This window comes from Talpa occidentalis, unplaced genomic scaffold (genome assembly GCF_014898055.3).
Source record: "Talpa occidentalis isolate TD23 unplaced genomic scaffold, MPIMG_talOcc4v2.1 talOcc4.16, whole genome shotgun sequence".
Taxonomy (NCBI): domain Eukaryota; kingdom Metazoa; phylum Chordata; class Mammalia; order Eulipotyphla; family Talpidae; genus Talpa; species Talpa occidentalis.
In genome coordinates, this window is record NW_023601653.1 from 1074388 (window position 1) to 1090088 (window position 15701).

At 70.7% G+C, this 15701-nt stretch overlaps 1 protein-coding gene across 1 annotated transcript in view; it reads left to right on the forward strand.

Moving 5' to 3' along the window:
• CELSR1 (cadherin EGF LAG seven-pass G-type receptor 1) overlaps positions 1-15701 on the forward strand; it is a 58648-nt gene that overhangs the window by 15111 nt on the left and 27836 nt on the right. The window contains exons 2-5 of the mRNA XM_037513371.2: positions 540-1178; positions 8772-8994; positions 11993-12108; positions 12397-12485. Coding sequence (XP_037369268.1) covers positions 540-1178; positions 8772-8994; positions 11993-12108; positions 12397-12485 — 1067 coding nt within the window. The remainder of the gene's footprint in view (positions 1-539; positions 1179-8771; positions 8995-11992; positions 12109-12396; positions 12486-15701) is intronic.

The following is a 15701-nucleotide window of genomic DNA, read 5'->3' on the forward strand; positions in this document are numbered from 1 at the left end:
AGGAGGTCAGGGCGCCTGGAGGGGGGCTGCCCCGGCATCCGCGGGAGAGCCCCGACCAGCCCTGGCCTCTCTGACCTGGACTCGGAAGCAGTGGGCACTCAGCCCGCAGCCGGGGCGCAGGGGCCTCGAGTCCACGTGTCCCCTGGCCCCCGCTCTCCGTCAGCTGGGCAGCGGGTGGTGCTCGTCCCCCTGAGCTGGGGCCACCAAGGGCAGGAGGACCAGGTGTGCCCTCCGGCCAGGCCATCCTGGATACTTGGGGTCTGAGCCGGCTGCGGGGAGGGCGGGCCGGGGTCTCCCGGTGGCTGGGGTGGAGGAGGGGGCGCTGGGCCCTCGCTGTGGGAGGGGGGGTCTCTGGGCCAGGGAGCGGGCACGGCGGTGGCCAGATTCCCGCTGACCGTCCAGGGTCCACGGGGACTTGTGAGCAAGACAGAGGTGATGGGAGCTGGGGAGGGGGTAGGAGGGAGAGGAAGGGTGGGGCCGGACAGTGGGGCGGGGCTGGGCTGGGGCCAGCCGGGAGTGACGCCCTCCTGTGCCCACAGACGGCGTCCACAGCGTGGCGGCCCTCTGCACGCTGCGGGTCACCATCATCACGGACGACATGCTGACCAACAGCATCACCGTGCGCCTGGAGAACGTGTCGCAGGAGCAGTTCCTGTCCCCGCTGCTGTCGCTGTTCGTGGAGGGCGTGGCCACGGTGCTGTCCACCACCAAGGAGGACGTGTTCGTCTTCAACGTCCAGAACGACACGGGCGTCAGCGCCAGCATCCTGAACGTGACCTTCTCCGCGCTGCTCCCCGGTGGCGCCCGTGACCGGTTCTTCCCCTCGGAGGACCTGCAGGAGCAGATCTACCTGAACCGGACGCTGCTGACCGCCGTGTCCACCCAGCGCGTGCTGCCCTTCGACGACAACATCTGCCTGCGGGAGCCCTGCGAGAACTACATGAAGTGCGTGTCCGTGCTGCGCTTCGACAGCTCCGCGCCCTTCATCAGCTCGGCCGCCGTGCTCTTCCGGCCCGTCCGCCCCGTCCACGGCCTGCGCTGCCGCTGCCCGCCCGGCTTCACTGGCGACTACTGCGAGACCGAGATCGACCTGTGCTACTCCAGCCCCTGCGGGGCCCACGGGCGCTGCCGCAGCCGCGAGGGCGGCTACTCCTGCGAGTGCCTGGAGGGCTTCACCGGTAGGTGTCCCCGGGGCTGGGGGGGCGTCCCGGGGCCTGGGCTTCCCCTGGGGTGGACGTGGACCATGGGGACCCTGGAGTGGGCACAGGCTGTGGGGGTGCTCAGATGGGCGTGGGCTGTGGGGCTCCCTGAAGTGAGTATGGCTTGCGAAGAGGCTGGGGGGACACGAGCCGCAGGGGGCCCCTAGGGCAGTCAAGGACTGGGGGGCCAGGGTGGGCAAGGTTTGGGGGTCCCACAGGTGGGCACGAGCCACGGGGAGTCCCCGGCCACCTCTGCCCTGCGCGAGGCACCCAGTTCACACCCTAGAGCTCCTGGTGGGGCCTCTGCTCCTCCCCCTCTGCCTCGAGTGGCCCCCAGGGCCAGGCCGGTGTCCGGTGGGCGGGGGTGAGTCCCGGGTACGGTGCATTCGCAGAGGCTCCCGAGCAGCGCAGCGGCTGGGTGCCCGGTCAGCACGCGCGTCTGCCCTGCCCGTTGGGGGTGAGCCGAGGTTGTCCGTGCTGCCGGTCCGTGCTGAGGCTCGTGGGAGCAGGTGGGGCACCCACGCTCTGGTGGCTCCGTCCTGAAGACCGTGGAAGCCAGGAGGACGGCCTGGCCTGGCCTGGAGCCCGTTCTACCTGGAGCGCTGGGGTGGGTCACGCTGGAGACGTCCAGGAGGGAGCTCGGGGCCGCGTGAGCCTCGCGAGGACCCCGCGGGGGAGGGCGCGCTGGCTGGAGGGGCCCCTAAGGTTTGAAAGCTCGTTTTCATCGCGGGAGTCATTTCTAGGAAAGTAATGGCCGGGGGAGGGCGGAGTGTGTCATCGCCCGCGGCCCACTGACCATCTCGATTGGCCTGGGCCTCCCTCGAATGTCTTGGGCTCTGAAATGACCCTGCGCCGAGACAGGGCCATCAGGCGGGCCCCCTGCGGCCGCCCCTCCCCGCTCTGCCTTTGAAGCCTCCTCCCGGGCGGAGGTGATTTTGCTGGCTGATTCCCGACGAAAGGGCCCTGTCGTCGCCCGGGTTTTATTACCTGCTCCCTGGTAAGCCGAGCCCCGGCCGCTCGGGAAGCTGGAACGGGCCCAGGCGGCGGGAAGGCCCTGCTTCCTGCGAGCCGGCCAGGCGGCCCGGGGGGAGGGCGCGTTTCAGGGGAGCAGCCGCCCCGCAGCTCTCGGCGTTTCTCAAACCCACCCTGGCCCTGGAGACGCTCGGGCGGGCTCTCTGGATGGGGAGAAGGCTCTGCCCGGCCGGGGTGGGCGGGGGCCCGCAGCCAGCCCCTCTGAAAGGGACGTTCCGAGGCCGTGATGCCGCCCGGCTCTGCTCCCGCGGCCGAGCCCATCGGGCGGGACAGATGCTGCCCCTTCCTCTCTCTGCGCCCCTCAGGGCCGCTTTGGCACTGGCCCCGCATGGGCAGGTTTGGAAGGTTCCCAGCTCCTGGACAGCGTCTGTGCCGCCTGTCGGAGGGGGCGGCCACAGGCGGAGGCCGTCGGCCATCCTGCGCGCCCTGGCGCAGCCTCTCCCTCGGGGTCCGGTTACTCCCGACTTTGCTCTCGGACCCGGACTCTTGTCTCCGTCCCAGGGTCTCGGCGGCCCTGCGGCCGTCCCCTGCTCCATGCCCAGCTGCCCAGCCCTGCACGGGACGGGGCCCTCGGCCGCGGTGGCCATGGTCACTGCACCCACTTGGGCGGTGTTGGTGACGCCGGCCTGGGCCCGTGCCTGCTCGCCCGGGTGGACGGCGCTGGCTCCGGGAGAAGGGCCTCGTGGGCGCCCCCCATTGGGAGCGCCGTCCAGCCGCGCCGGGTCCGCAGCCCGAGCGCTCATCTCCACTCGGGCGCCGCCTGGCCTGTGGTTAAAGCTCAGAGAAGGCGGACCAGAGCCCTTCCTCAAGGAGCACTCGCTTCAGGTGCTCGGACGCCTCCCGCCTCCCCTGGCCCGACGCTGGCCGCCACCATCCCGGTGTGCAGAGTGTGGCCCCAGGCCCGGCCCGGCCGAGGTGGCGGCTGTGCCCTGAAAGCCGGGGGTCCTGCCTGTCACACCCCTGCCCCCAGCATCCGCCGTGGGGCCTGGGAACCTGCGGCTTCCACTGCAGTGACCGTCCTCCAGGGCCAGTGATCCACACCCTGGCTGGGCTGCGTCCTCCTTGGTGTCACGACGCAAGGACACCGAGCGAGCCTGTGTCGGCGGAGGGCAGACCCCGTGGCCTCCGGGCCTGCAGAGGGCCTGGGCCCATAGGATCCAGCAGCCTCCTGGTTCTGGGGCCTAATCAAGGGTCCACTGCTGTGTTCCTGAGCCTCCCGGCGGGTCTTTCCTGCACTGCTTAATTCTGGTGGCCCCATGTGGCCCTCGACGCCACTTGGCTCAGGGCTGCTTGTACCCCCCCATCACACCGGCCTCTCCCCGGTGTTCCCTGGCCCAGATGCCCCTCTGGCCGCGAGGATGCCTGGCCCAGCCTGCCCTGCCCGGCTCTGTGGAGCATGTGCACAGGTGCGTGGGGCGAGGATGCCAACGCCATGTCCCCAGGCCTGGGCGCAGTGTGACGTCTGAGCGGGTGACCTGGGGGGCCTGGGGAGCCGGGTCTCTGCAACTCCCACTGCGCACCCCCCCAGCCCCTTCCCCGGTGGGGACACACAGGCTCTTGGTGGAGCCCTTGGCCGAGGCCCCACGAGGCGGGTGGTGAAGAAACGGATCCCGGAGCCGGGTGGGCGGTGGGGGAGGCCCCTCTTCCTGGACATCTGCCTGCCCCGGGCCACTCTCCCTCCTCAGCACCAGGCAGGAAGGGGCCTGGAGCCTGCCGTGCGTGCGGGCCCGGAGCCTTCATTCCAGCCGAGCCCGGACACGTTGCCGTTTGAGATTTGGCACTGTCCCCCGCTAGCTGATAAAGTGGGGCACGCCCCTCTGCAGCCTCACACACCCGCCAGGCTTGCCTGCACCCCGGCTGCCTCTGCAGACCCAGCAGGAGCACGCCCACCCCTCGGCGGCCTCCAGCCGCCCTCCTGCGGCCCCCACTGCTGAGGCCCCTGCACTCCCTCCCCCAGGGTGCAGCCAGGCCCCCTCTGTCCCACCTGCCTGTCCTCCCAGAACCAACACCGCGATGTCCCTGCGTCATCCGAGTGAGTCCGCTGGGCCTGGGGGTGCGCCCTGGCCTCAGCTGGCGACCCCTGCCATGACCTCGCCCGAGCCGCCTCTGAGCAGCCTCTCCTCTGGAACGGGCCAGCCTGTTCCCGGGGTCGGCGGAGCCTGGCAGCAGCAGGCTGGGGCGCGGGGCACTCGGGTGCGGAGGCAGCGTGGGCGAAGGTGTCCAGACCCTCCCTCGGCCCCCGCTTCAGGCAGCCAAGATCTGGCGACCCCTGCACCAGCACCTGTTACCTGGGCGACCCCCAGGCCCCCGGCCGCCCCCCCTCCCCCCCCAGCTGCCCACCTGGACACTTCCCAGGCTGGGGACCGGGCGCGCTCTCTCCAGAGGATCCAGGCCCTTTTTCTGGGGTACTGTCCCCAGAAGAAGAGTCCTCCTGACCCGGGTGCCCATAATAAGGGATCCCTTGGGGGCTTAGCACAAGAGGCACCGTCGTGTGGGCAGGGCTGTGCTCCCCGAAGGCCCTGAGGGCCCTTCCTTCCCCCCACCTGGTGCTCCAGGCGTGGGAGAGACCCTGGTGTGACCAGGTAGCAGCGCAGGCCCCTGGCCAGGCTGCAGACACCTTTTTCGGGGCCCCCCCACTGAGCTCACTCCAGGGGCAGTGCCTCAGCCCCCCCTCCCGTGGCTGTGAGGGGAGCCCCAGCTGGGCTGCTCTGGGTTCAGGGGCCGGGGCTGCCAGAACCTTCTCTGCAGCAGAGCCTATTATTCAGGTTAGTCGGGTTTCAGCCCTCAAGGGTATAGGTGGCTCCTAGGGGGGAGAGGGGTGCAGAATCCCTTTTTTGCAGCTGGAATGCCTTTTTCATTAGTATTTCTGAAAATGGGTGTGTCTGAAGTTCTGGGAATTTGCTTCACAGACGTTAATGAAGTCGCCCAGTGAGGGCCCCAGGAGCCCCAGGTCCCCGTGGGCAGGGCCTTCCCGGCAGCTGCGCCCCAGGAGCAGGAGCCTCCTGGGACCGTGTGGAGGGGCTGGGGGCCTGCGAGGCGGTCACGGCGCGGCCACAGTCAAGGTCACAGACACACCTATTTCTCTCCCTCCGCTTGACACCGGCCTGGGGGCTCCAGGCAGACACAGACCCGCCTTGGGGGAGGAGCGGGGGCTCCCGTGGGCACACAGACCCCCTTGGGGGCACCTGCAGCCAGGGACTGAGGCTGCTGGGCCTTCCCTGTGCTGCTGGTTGGTGGGAGGCCAGGGTCGCGTCCGCAGCGGCTGAGCTTTCTCCTCTGAACCCGTGTCCCCCTGGACAAGGCACCCTCTCCGGGCTGGCACGGCCTCCAGAAAGGGGGAGGCCCCCACGTGGGGCCTGCAGGGCCATCCCCCGGGGCTCTGCTGTGCTGGGGGTGGCGGGAGGGCACCCCAGGCGGTGCAGTGAAGGTGCCCTGCGGGGGCAGGAGGAGGGGTGATTTCTGTGCCGACCGTTCCCACCGGCCGCCCCTCTGCCGGTGGCCTGTCCATGCGCCTGCCCCGTGCGCTCCCTGCTGCCGGCGCCCGGGGCCTGGGCTCCTTTCAGGCCTCCTCTGGAGACGCCCGCCCTGCGGAGCTGCAGGCCCAGCTGGGGCCCGGCGCCCGAGGGGCCGTGTCCACTCCCGGTGCGTCCTGTCCTGTCTGCGCAGCCTCGGGTTCCCTGCGGCCCAAGGGTGCCGAGGGTGCAGCCCCGGGAGGCGTGGGGTCTGAGTCCTGCCCGGGTGTTGCCCTCACTGCGGGTGGAAATTCTCGTTTTTCTAGTTCAGCCCCTCCGCTTTCTTAGCCCTCCGCTTTCTTAGGCCTCGAAAGGAATTGTCTCTCTATTTGCTTTAAAACTTAAGATGCCAAACCTTTGCATGCCCTTCCGTCTGTGCTGTCCCACCCCTCCCCATCCGTGCCTCCTCCCCGGGCGGGACACTGACCAGCTGCACCTGACGCTGGCACCGCACCAACCCCCAACCCCCAGCCTCCCTGCTCCCCCCAGCCTCCAGCCTCCCTGCTCCCCCCAGCCTCCAGCCTCCCAGCGCCTCCAGCCTCCGCCTGGGTCCTTTCCGCCTGGGTCCTTTCCGGGACTGAGCGGTGACGTGACTCCACACCTGGGTCGTGCCTGCAAAGCCAGCCTAGGCCCCCCCGCCTGCCGCGGACCAGCAGCACCCCCCCACACTTTTTCTCCCCGTTTCCCTTTCTTTAAAGCGCGTCTGTGTTACGTGCGGGCGACAGGCGTGTGCCGTGTCCCCGTCTGTAAGGGGCTGTGAGGGTCACAATCCGGGTGTCCGAGGGCCACCAGCACTGGCCCGGTGAGGGGCTCGCCGGGCTCCGTGCCGCCCTCCCAGCCCCGCGGGTCACCCCTCCACGGAGGGCCGCTCTGGTCCCGCAGCCAGGTCCCCTCGCCCCAGCCCTGGCCTGGTGAGGGACAGCACGTGGCCAGGCCACCCCTGAGCTCTCTGTGCTGCATGAGGAGCCAGCGGGTTTGTGAGGCAGTGGCAGCTGGCGGGGTGCAGGGCCCGCGGGGTCTCTGTGGCTGTACAGATACGGGGGTGGGGAGCTGATGACTGGGGGCGCTGGGAGATGGTGCAGGGAGGGGGAGGAGCCTGGCTCTGGGCTCTGGGGTCACCTCCCTGGACAGACGGCGGGACCCCCCAGGCTTGGGGGCCTGGAGATAACGAGGGGCGAGTGGCTGGGGGTGGGCGCCCCGGAGTTGCCGCCCTGGCTGCGGCTGCAGGGGCGGGGAGGGGAGGGAAGGTGCCACCAAAATTCGCTCCGATTGTAGTTTTAGGACAGACGGGCGCTGGGGTGTGTGGGGTGTGCTCCCTCGAATTCCACGCCCCTGGGCCGCCCGCTGGGCCTCGCCTGGAGCAGCTCGGACGTGACGGGTGGGCCTGCTGCGGTGTGGCCACGGCGTGCTGGGAGGGGTGGGGGCGGCCGGGCCCCGGGACCTGGGCCCCAGGCTGGGGAGACAAGTGCCAGTCGCTGTGAGCTGCAGCTCCGGGCAGCGCAGACCACGCTCTGCCGGGGCTGAGGAGCAAACGGAAGCTTCGGTTGAAACGAGCAGCGGCTTCCCGGGTCGGGCTGAGCGAGCACCCAACACGGCGAGGCCTCCGAGGCCGGGGCAGGGGCCATGTGTTGCCCAGGCCCCCGCGGGGCGGGGCCGGTCCACTGTGCGTGCTCCAGAGAGCCCCGTGGCCGTGGGGGCACCCCTGCCCGGGCCGCCCCCCGAAGCCGAGTCGCGGGCAGGAGAGCCAGGTGCAGGGTCGGGCCCAGGCGTCCTGGCGTGTGGAGCTGGGGGTGGGGCCGTGGCCAGCGGTGGGGGCGGGGCCTTCGCTTTCATCCCCGCGAGCGTTTGACCAGCTAGCTGGCTTAGAGCTTGGGGGGGCCTCCCCTGCTTGCCGTCACGGTTTGGGGAGCACCCCCACCCTGTGTTCTCACGGCTGCTCCTCCTCGGGAGGGCACCGAGCCGGGCCACGAGCCGGAGGGCGTGCGGAACCCACATCGCGCGGCTGGGAGGGCGCTGGGCGCCCGCTTGGGGCGGTGTTGGAAGCCTCAGCACCGGCCCGGAGCACCCACGAGTGTGTGTGGGTGTGCGGCTGGTGTGGCTGCTTGTGTGTGTGTGGTGTGTACACAGCCCGCCCAGCACGCTGGCTGGGCCCAGAGGCCGTGGCAGGCAGGACCCTGGGCGGGCGAGCCGGGGCGGGGGCTCAGGAGCGCCCGTCTGAGCAGCGTGAAGCCTCTGCTCGCACCGGGGCAGGCGGCCTGGCTTGGAGAGCGGAGTCCGTGGCTGTCACCGCTCCGGCCCTGCGTGGTCCGGACAGGTTCAGAGCGGCGTGGCCTGCGCTTGCCCCCTTGTTCCAGGGCCGGGATCCCTCTGCGTTCCAGCGCGTCCCCTTAACAGCCAGCAGCTGACGGAACACCGGTGGGCAGGGTCCTCATTTGCGGCTCAGTCAGCCACAGGAGGGGGGAGCCGGGCGGGCCTGTGGGCTGGGGGTGGCTGCTGCGGGGGCCACATCAGGACCCAGAGGGGCTGGGTCCTGTGGGCCTCGGTAGAGGTGGCCGGTCAGCTTGGGCTGCCCAGTCGGTGCCCATGAGGAAGCTTCTGGCCCCTCCCATCACTGACGGACTGGGGAGGGCCCTGGAGGGGCCAGTGGGAGACACAGACGGGTTTGGGAGCAGCTTTAGTTGGGGGGGACTGTGAGGAGGCGGCCCTGGGTCCTGGTGCCCAGCGGGCAGCCCCCAGGGCTGTGGAGTGCTGACCGCCCTGCGCGGGCCTCTTGAGCTCACTGAATCCAGGGGACGCTGTAGGAGCCCGGCCGGCCGGGGGGCGCTCAGAGCAGGCTGGGTGCTGAGGTCGTCCCTTGCTTGGGAGTCGGGGGACCCGCAGGCCCACCCGGGGCCGGCTGGTGTGACTGGCTGCCCGGCCCTGCGTTGGGGAGGGGCTTCCCGGTGCCCACGGGTCCCGTCCCCAGCCGAGCGGGCGCCGGGGGGCAGGGCTGCCCCCGCTGCCCCGCGTGACGCGCCTGTGTCCCCAGGAGAGCACTGCGAGGTGAGCGCCCGCTCGGGCCGCTGCGCGCACGGAGTGTGCAGGAACGGGGGCACCTGCGTGAACTTGCTCATCGGCGGCTTCCACTGCCTGTGCCCCCCCGGCGCGTTCGAGAGGCCCTACTGCGAGGTGACCACACGCAGCTTCCCCCCCGGGTCCTTCGTCACCTTCCGGGGCCTGCGGCAGCGCTTCCACTTCACCCTGGCGCTCACGTAAGTCCCCCGCGGCCCTGCCCCCCGACCCCGCCATCTCCCTGTGACCCCCGCCTGCGACCTCACGCCCTGTGACCCCCACCCGTGACCCCCGTGATCCCCGCCCCGTTATCCCCCACCCACGATCCCCTCTCCATGACCCCCGCCCGTTACCCCCCATGACTCCCCCCACAACCCCGCGCGGCCCCTGTCTGCTCTGCCCGCCCGGGCCTCCCCTGTGCGCTGCCCAGACCCCGTCCTGCTGCCCTTTGCGTGGGCCCCGAGCCCGTGCTGTGGGCGGCCGGTGCCTCGGCGCGTGGCTCTGTAGCTCGCGGGTGCCGCATCGCCGCGGAGCGCACACGGGGCGTCCTCAGGCCGGCCGGGGCGGCTGGTCGCGCGGCGTCCCCCCTGGAGCCCAAACGGCCGGTCCGGCCGCTCTGTCCCACCCACGGAGCAGTGGCTGCTCCGTCCACGTCCTCTCCGGCCCTTGGGGGCGTCCCTGCGTCCCACTGCTGTCCAGGCGCACCGTGGCACTGCCGCGCTTCGGCCTGCACTTCCTGGGGACTTTGAGCTGGGTGGGGCCTCTGCGCTGTCGTGGGTTTGGGGCTTCCGCGCCGTCACAGGGTGAGGGAGCCCCTCACCATGCACAGACCAGGCAGAGGCTGCACAGACACCCCCAGAGGCCAGCCCGCGGGAGGGCCCGCTGTGCCCAGGCTCCCTGCGCCTCCGTGTGGCGTCCCCCGCTGGGGCCACTGCTCCCCGGGGCCTGCTGGGTGGGGGCTGCGGGGTTGAGGGGGAGCACCCTGGGCCCTGATTGAGTGACCTGGAGCTGCTGTGGGAACCTGGGAGGCGGCCACACTGCTGCCCACCCGCCCCCTATGGCAGGTTCCGGCCAGCGCTGGGCAGAGTGCCCCCTCGGGTGTTCTGCTTGGGCACTAATGGGCCTGGCGCCACAGAGTGGACCACGCTCGGCTGTGGCAGGACTTGAACTGGCTGGACCAGTCTGACCACTTCCTCCCCATAGACCCCGGCACTGAGTCCCCCCGTCACCCCCCAGAGCGCGTGGGCATTGCACACACAAGTCCCAGCCCACCAGTTGGGCCCCCGGGCAGCAGCTGCCCGTGTCCCAGGCCCTCGCCCGGGGCTGGCTTTCCCCAGGGTTCCACCAACCCTGACATTAGTTTGAGGCTAACCCGGATGAACCGCCCGGCGCCCAGCGGGCACGGTGCCCACCGCTGTCTGGAGCACCGTCCCTGCCCTGGGGCCCATGTCCAGTGGTGTCCCCCCTTGTCAAGGAGCGTGGGGTACATGCACCCCAACTTCTGGGGACCGGTCCTGTGTGGCTGGCGGGTCCCGTGTGCCTGGTGGTGCCCGGAGCCCAGCCCCCGCGGGTCCCGAGGCAGCAGCGTCGCTGCAGCGCCACCAGGGCCTCCCGGAACTCGGGGGCAGCGGCGGCTTTGGGGCCTGGGAGGACCTGGGCTCGTGGCTCCCGAGGGGCGCGCCGCCGTGAGAAAGGTGGGCTGGGCACCCGCGAGCGGCTTCGGTTTCAGGAGTTTCTTTCTCGAGGCTTCTCCTCTTTCCAGTTTCTGTTTGCCAAGCCTCTCCCCCTCGCCAGCCTTTGTCCTCTGCTTCCCGGCCCTCGCAGCCCGGCTTCGGTTTCCAGCCTGCCCCTCGGCACCACCCTTCAGACTCTCCCTTGGGCCAGGACCCCCTCCAGCGCCCCGCTTCCAGCAGCCCCTCCACGCCAACCCCCACGGCCAGGGAGGCCCACGTGGGACCCCAGACTCGGCGCCGGCCCGCTGGGCCCCCAGTCCCTTCCGCGCTCGCTGCAGCCCCGGCCTCCGCTTTCCCGCAGCTCCTCCTCGTCGCCTCCCCGCGGCCCGCAGGCGCCCGCGTGCTCTGGAGCTCACGGAGCGGGGCCGGGGCCTGAGTCCAGTTCACAGCTGCCCGCGGCGGGGCCACAGCCGGGCATTTGCCCCCTTGGCCAATGATGACAGAGACGTCGGCCGGCGCTGCCTGAGCCCCAGCCCCAGGGAGCCGGCGGCCTCTGGTTCAGGGCGGCTGTCGGGGAGCCGGCGACTTGGGGTGTCTGCAGACCCCGTCCTCCCGGGGCCCTCGGGGTGAGGGGCCAGCTTCCTTCGGACGGTGGGGTGGACAGGCCCTGTTAGGGCTCCAGAGAGCAAGTGCCACGACCCTCCCCGGGATCCACGCTCGTGTGGATTTACTGTTTTATTTTCTCCCCCCACCTCTTACGCCCCTCTGACCCCCTCACCGCGCCCCCCCGTCCTGCAGCCTCACTGTGTCGTAGAATTGACGAGTCACAGCGGCCTCTGCTTTCCCACGTCGCTGCCGCGCCCATGTCCAGCTCCCGGCCTGCTCTCTGCCCTGGCCCACGGGCGCCTCTGCTTGGCTGCTGGACACGGCCGAGCAGTGTCCATCGTGTGGACAGACCACGTCTCCCGGGCCCGGCTCAACAGTGGGCCCTCGGGTGCTTCCGTGTCTTCACTGCACGTTCTTAGAGACGGATACCGCGGCTGGACCGACGGGGTGACGGGGTGGGAGCACGGCTGGAAAAGTGGGTTCGGGAAGCTCAGAGCCGTGAGCCCTGCAAGCGACGGGGAGGGAGACGGTCCTGGCAGAGGCAGCGGTGGAGCAAAGGCCCTGGGGCAGCAGAGCGCTTGGCGCCCCGAGGTGGCCGCTGCGTCCCGGGTGTGTAGCCAGGTCTGGTCCTGGACAGAGGCCCTGCATATGCCCCCTGCACAGACAGCTCTGGCCAGGCGGCCGCTGCGCCGTCCCCTGGGACCCATGCAGGTGACCCTCACCTCCCACAGGCCGTCGCCCATGGAGCCTGGGCTGCGGCTTCCAGACAGCCGCACTCGCCCGGGTCTGGGTTGTCAGGTCCTGACGTGAGAAATCTGCAGGGCCCAGCGTCTGCCCGCCAGGCGCGTCCACCCACTGCCTGTGCGTCCACCGCAGACCCTCGTTGCGGCGGGTGTGACGCAACCCCTTGGCCCCGCAGGTTCGCCACGCGGGAGAGGAACGCCCTGCTGCTCTACAACGGCCGCTTCAACGAGAAGCACGACTTCATCGCCCTGGAGGTGGTGGACGAGCAGGTGCAGCTCACCTTCTCGGCAGGTAGGGCCTCCCTGCAGGCGGGCCTCGGGGCGCTCCCGGGCCCTTGTGGTTAACCCCGCCATCGGTCCCGCACCATTGAGGGTGCTGACCCTCTGATGCCCCCTCCCCGCCTGGGAACTGCCCTGGGAGGGGGCCCAGAACACACGCAGGCGTCCTGGGCGTTACTCACAGGCCGGGGGGCGGGGGTGGGGCCCGGGTGGAGGCGCGTCTGGAGCCTTTTGGGGACGGTCAGAGGGACGTCTGGCCTTAGCGGCTGCCTGACCCCTACCTCTCTCTGGCCCGGCGCAGGCGAGACCACCACCACCGTGGCGCCGCAGGTCCCGGGGGGCGTGAGCGACGGGCGCTGGCACGCGGTGCAGGTGCAGTACTACAACAAGGTAGGGCGCCCCAGCTGCGCAGCCAGTCCCTCTGCCCTGGGGTGTTTACGCCACACAGCTGCTGGCCGGGGGCGCGACGTGGAAGGGAGCGTTTGCTGGAGGGGTGGGTGATATCCCCGTGCTCCGTGTCGGGGTGGGTGTGCCCCCGAGAACGCCGGGCGGGCACCCAGGGACCGCAGGTCACCTGCCCCGGGGGAGGGCGCAGAAAGAGCTACTCACACAACGCCTGGCCGGGCCCTTCCTGCGGCCGAGGTTCCAGGCCATTCAGGCTCGGCCCGAGCGTGGCTGCCCGCTCCCGCCGGACGTAACCCGAGTGCCGGGGTTCCTGGGAGGACGTGTGCCCGCCGGGCGTCTCTGGTGTCACTCATTCTGCCCCTTTCTGGCTAAGGGAACTGTTGTCGCTCTTGTGTCAAAATGCCCGGCTTCCTTGCCTGGTTTCGCAGGCCGCGCGGCTCCTTCCCGGGGCTCCGAGGGCCGCCCGCGCGGGCAGGAGCTCCCCATGGCCGGCCGCCTGCCCTCCGGCCTCCGCTCGCCTGGCCTGCTCAGGGGGCCGAGACGCCGGGCGCCGTGGCCCCAGGGGGGGTGGGGGCTGCAGCGTGCAGGCCGGTGTGGGCGGTGGGGTCCCTCGCCCAGACTCCATGCTGGGGCCGCACCTTCCTTCCTGCCCGCGAGGGCCACTTCTGGGCGGCCCGAGGGCCGGGCTGTGGGAAGTGGTCAGCCGGGGTTTCTTGCCGCCTTGGTGGCTCTGTGGGCCGGAGCCCGGCTTGGCCTCCCCACGTCCCCACTGCCCCTCCCTGCACACGCGCTCCAGCCTCGGCAGCCGCCCACCGGGAAGCGAGCCTGGGGAGCACCCGAGGAAGGAGGGGCCCCTCGAGGGGGCAGTAGGTGCGGGTGGATCCCTGCCCTCCCGCTCCTGGCTCCAGGCCGCTCAGCGGGATTAGGCCTTTCCGGGAGCTCAGCTGCTTCCTCTCTCGCCCGAGGCCGGAAACCCAGCGCCCTGGCTTCTCCCACCGCCGGGAGATTGTGCCCCCCTCCTTCTCCAAGGCCGGACCCTCTCTGCTGCCCGGGCCGGGCCACAGGCCTGCTGGGAAGAGCAGCCCGGGCCGGTGGAGGCCTGAGCGGAGCAGGCAGCTCTGAAATGGCCAGTAAGGGCCAGTCGTTCTGTCCCCTGACGGGGCATCTAAGGGGTATCGGGGCCAGCAAGGAACCTGGAAAGGGGAGGAGGAAGCCACTGACTTGGGGCAGACCTCAGTGCCAGCCCGAGGCCCCGGGCCCCCCTGGTCGCCTTGGGCTCCCAGTGGCCAGGCCGGCCAGCAGCCAGAGGACGGGGGTCCCCGTAAGGTCTCCACAGGGAGGGGCAACCGCCGACTGCCTCTGCCTGGTGACCTTGGAGGAGGCCCGTGGTGTCATCGCCAGTGGAGAGGCTGAGGGGTGGGCCCTGGAGCTGGCGTCTCCCCGGTCAGGGAGTCTCACAGGCAGGCATTTCGCACCCCGTGTGGAGGAGCCCCCCACCCCCTGGGGTTTGGCCAACACCACCTCCAGGCGATGTCCCCCCACACCAGGCGATTGCTGCTGGGAAGGCCTCCCGGGGGCTCTGGGCTGGTGCCCGGGTGGCTTCTCCCCAGAGCCCCGGTTTGTCCTGCTCAGGGGCCTTTAGGCTCTTTGGGGCCCAGGAGCAGGTGGGGGGAGCTGTGCTCCCGGGGGGCTCTGACGGCACCCCTTGGCTCTCAGGGGTGCTGTTTGAAAGGACGGCCCTGCTCTTGGCGGGAGCATGACCGTGTGCCTGGCGCTGTGGGGCGCCTGTCCGGATCACGCGGGGCCCTCCGCGGCCTCAGGAGCGTTGGGGGGGGCGCAGACGTGTGGCGAGGAGTTTAACAAGACCCCAGCTGTGCCGCCGCCTCGGGATCTCCCAGCCAGCCATGCCCTCCTGCCCGCCGGTGTCCATGGTGCCCTCCTGCCGGCTGGGGAAGGCGTGGACGTGCGGTCAAGGGCTCAGGACGTGCCTAATCTAGACGCCAGGTCTCGGGCCTGCTCAGGGTGTGGGCCTCGGCAGGGCCAGGGCTGGGGTTCTGGGGCTCGTGAAGAGTGAACCCAGGAGGGGGGGGGGTGGTGTCCGCGCCCCTCAGCGCCCCATTAGCCGTGGCCATATGTTTTGCTTTTTTCATTCCTTTTTCTTTCGAAAACTTGAAGCGAGCTCTCTCCTTTCTTCTGAGACGACTGGCGCAGCCAGCTCTCCGCCAGGGCCTGGAGCTCCCGGCACCCGCTGCAGCCGTGGCGGAGTCGGGTGAGCGAGGAGGGTGGCAGGAGGCGGGGCCTGGCGGGGCTCCAGCTTATTTACAGGCGGATGGATGGAGGCTCCGCAGGGGCAGAGCCGCAGGTGCTGGGGGCTGGAGCGGCCCCCGGCTTCCAGCGAGCGGAGAGGGCTGGAGAGAGCGAGAAGAACACGCGTCTCGGGGCGGGCCCCGTCCTCTGTCTGGACGCGGACGGCCAGGGCCTGATGCACCCTCCAGGCGAGTCCTGGAGAGTCCAGCGCCCGGGAGGGGAGGGCGCCCCACCGTGGGGACCCCGGGGCTGCAGCGGGGCGCCTGCTTCCTTTCCAAAACAGCCCGTGGGAGCCTAGAAAAGTCACCTGCTCGGGGAAACAGCCATTTCCGGGACGAGGCGGCCCCGCCCGGCCTTTGTGTCCCTCGCTGGCTTCGGAAAGTTGCCGCGGGCTGGGCCGCTACTGGGGGGGGGGCCCTCCACCTGCCCAGCCTCCCAGTCCACCCCGGCACCTCCCCCAGCCTGCAGCCCCTGCCCCCACCCCGGGACCGAGGAGTGACTGGGCTCTCAGGCCCACCCACAGGAGCGGGAAACCGAGGCACAGCAGGTGGGGGGTGGGACCCCAGGGCTGCCCCCCGCCCCCCCACCGCCTTCCCAGCCCCACTGCGCTCTGTCCCAACCAGTTCCGCGCCCACTGGCACTTCACCTCTGGGGGTGCCGGCGCCTCACCCTCGGCGCCTGCGGGGGACGGGGTGGGGTGGGGGGTCAGGGCCTGGAGAAGACAAAAGGTCCAGACTCGGGGGACAGAGAGGCGCCTGTTGGGGCCCCAGCCCCGGCCTTTCAAGAATGCGGCGTGAGTGTGCGAGCGGGTGTGGGCTGGCGCGTGTGCACGTCTCGGGAGCCTTTCTCTTTCTTCCCCGAGGCTGTTAAACGGGAAGCAAAGTCTCCAGGAGA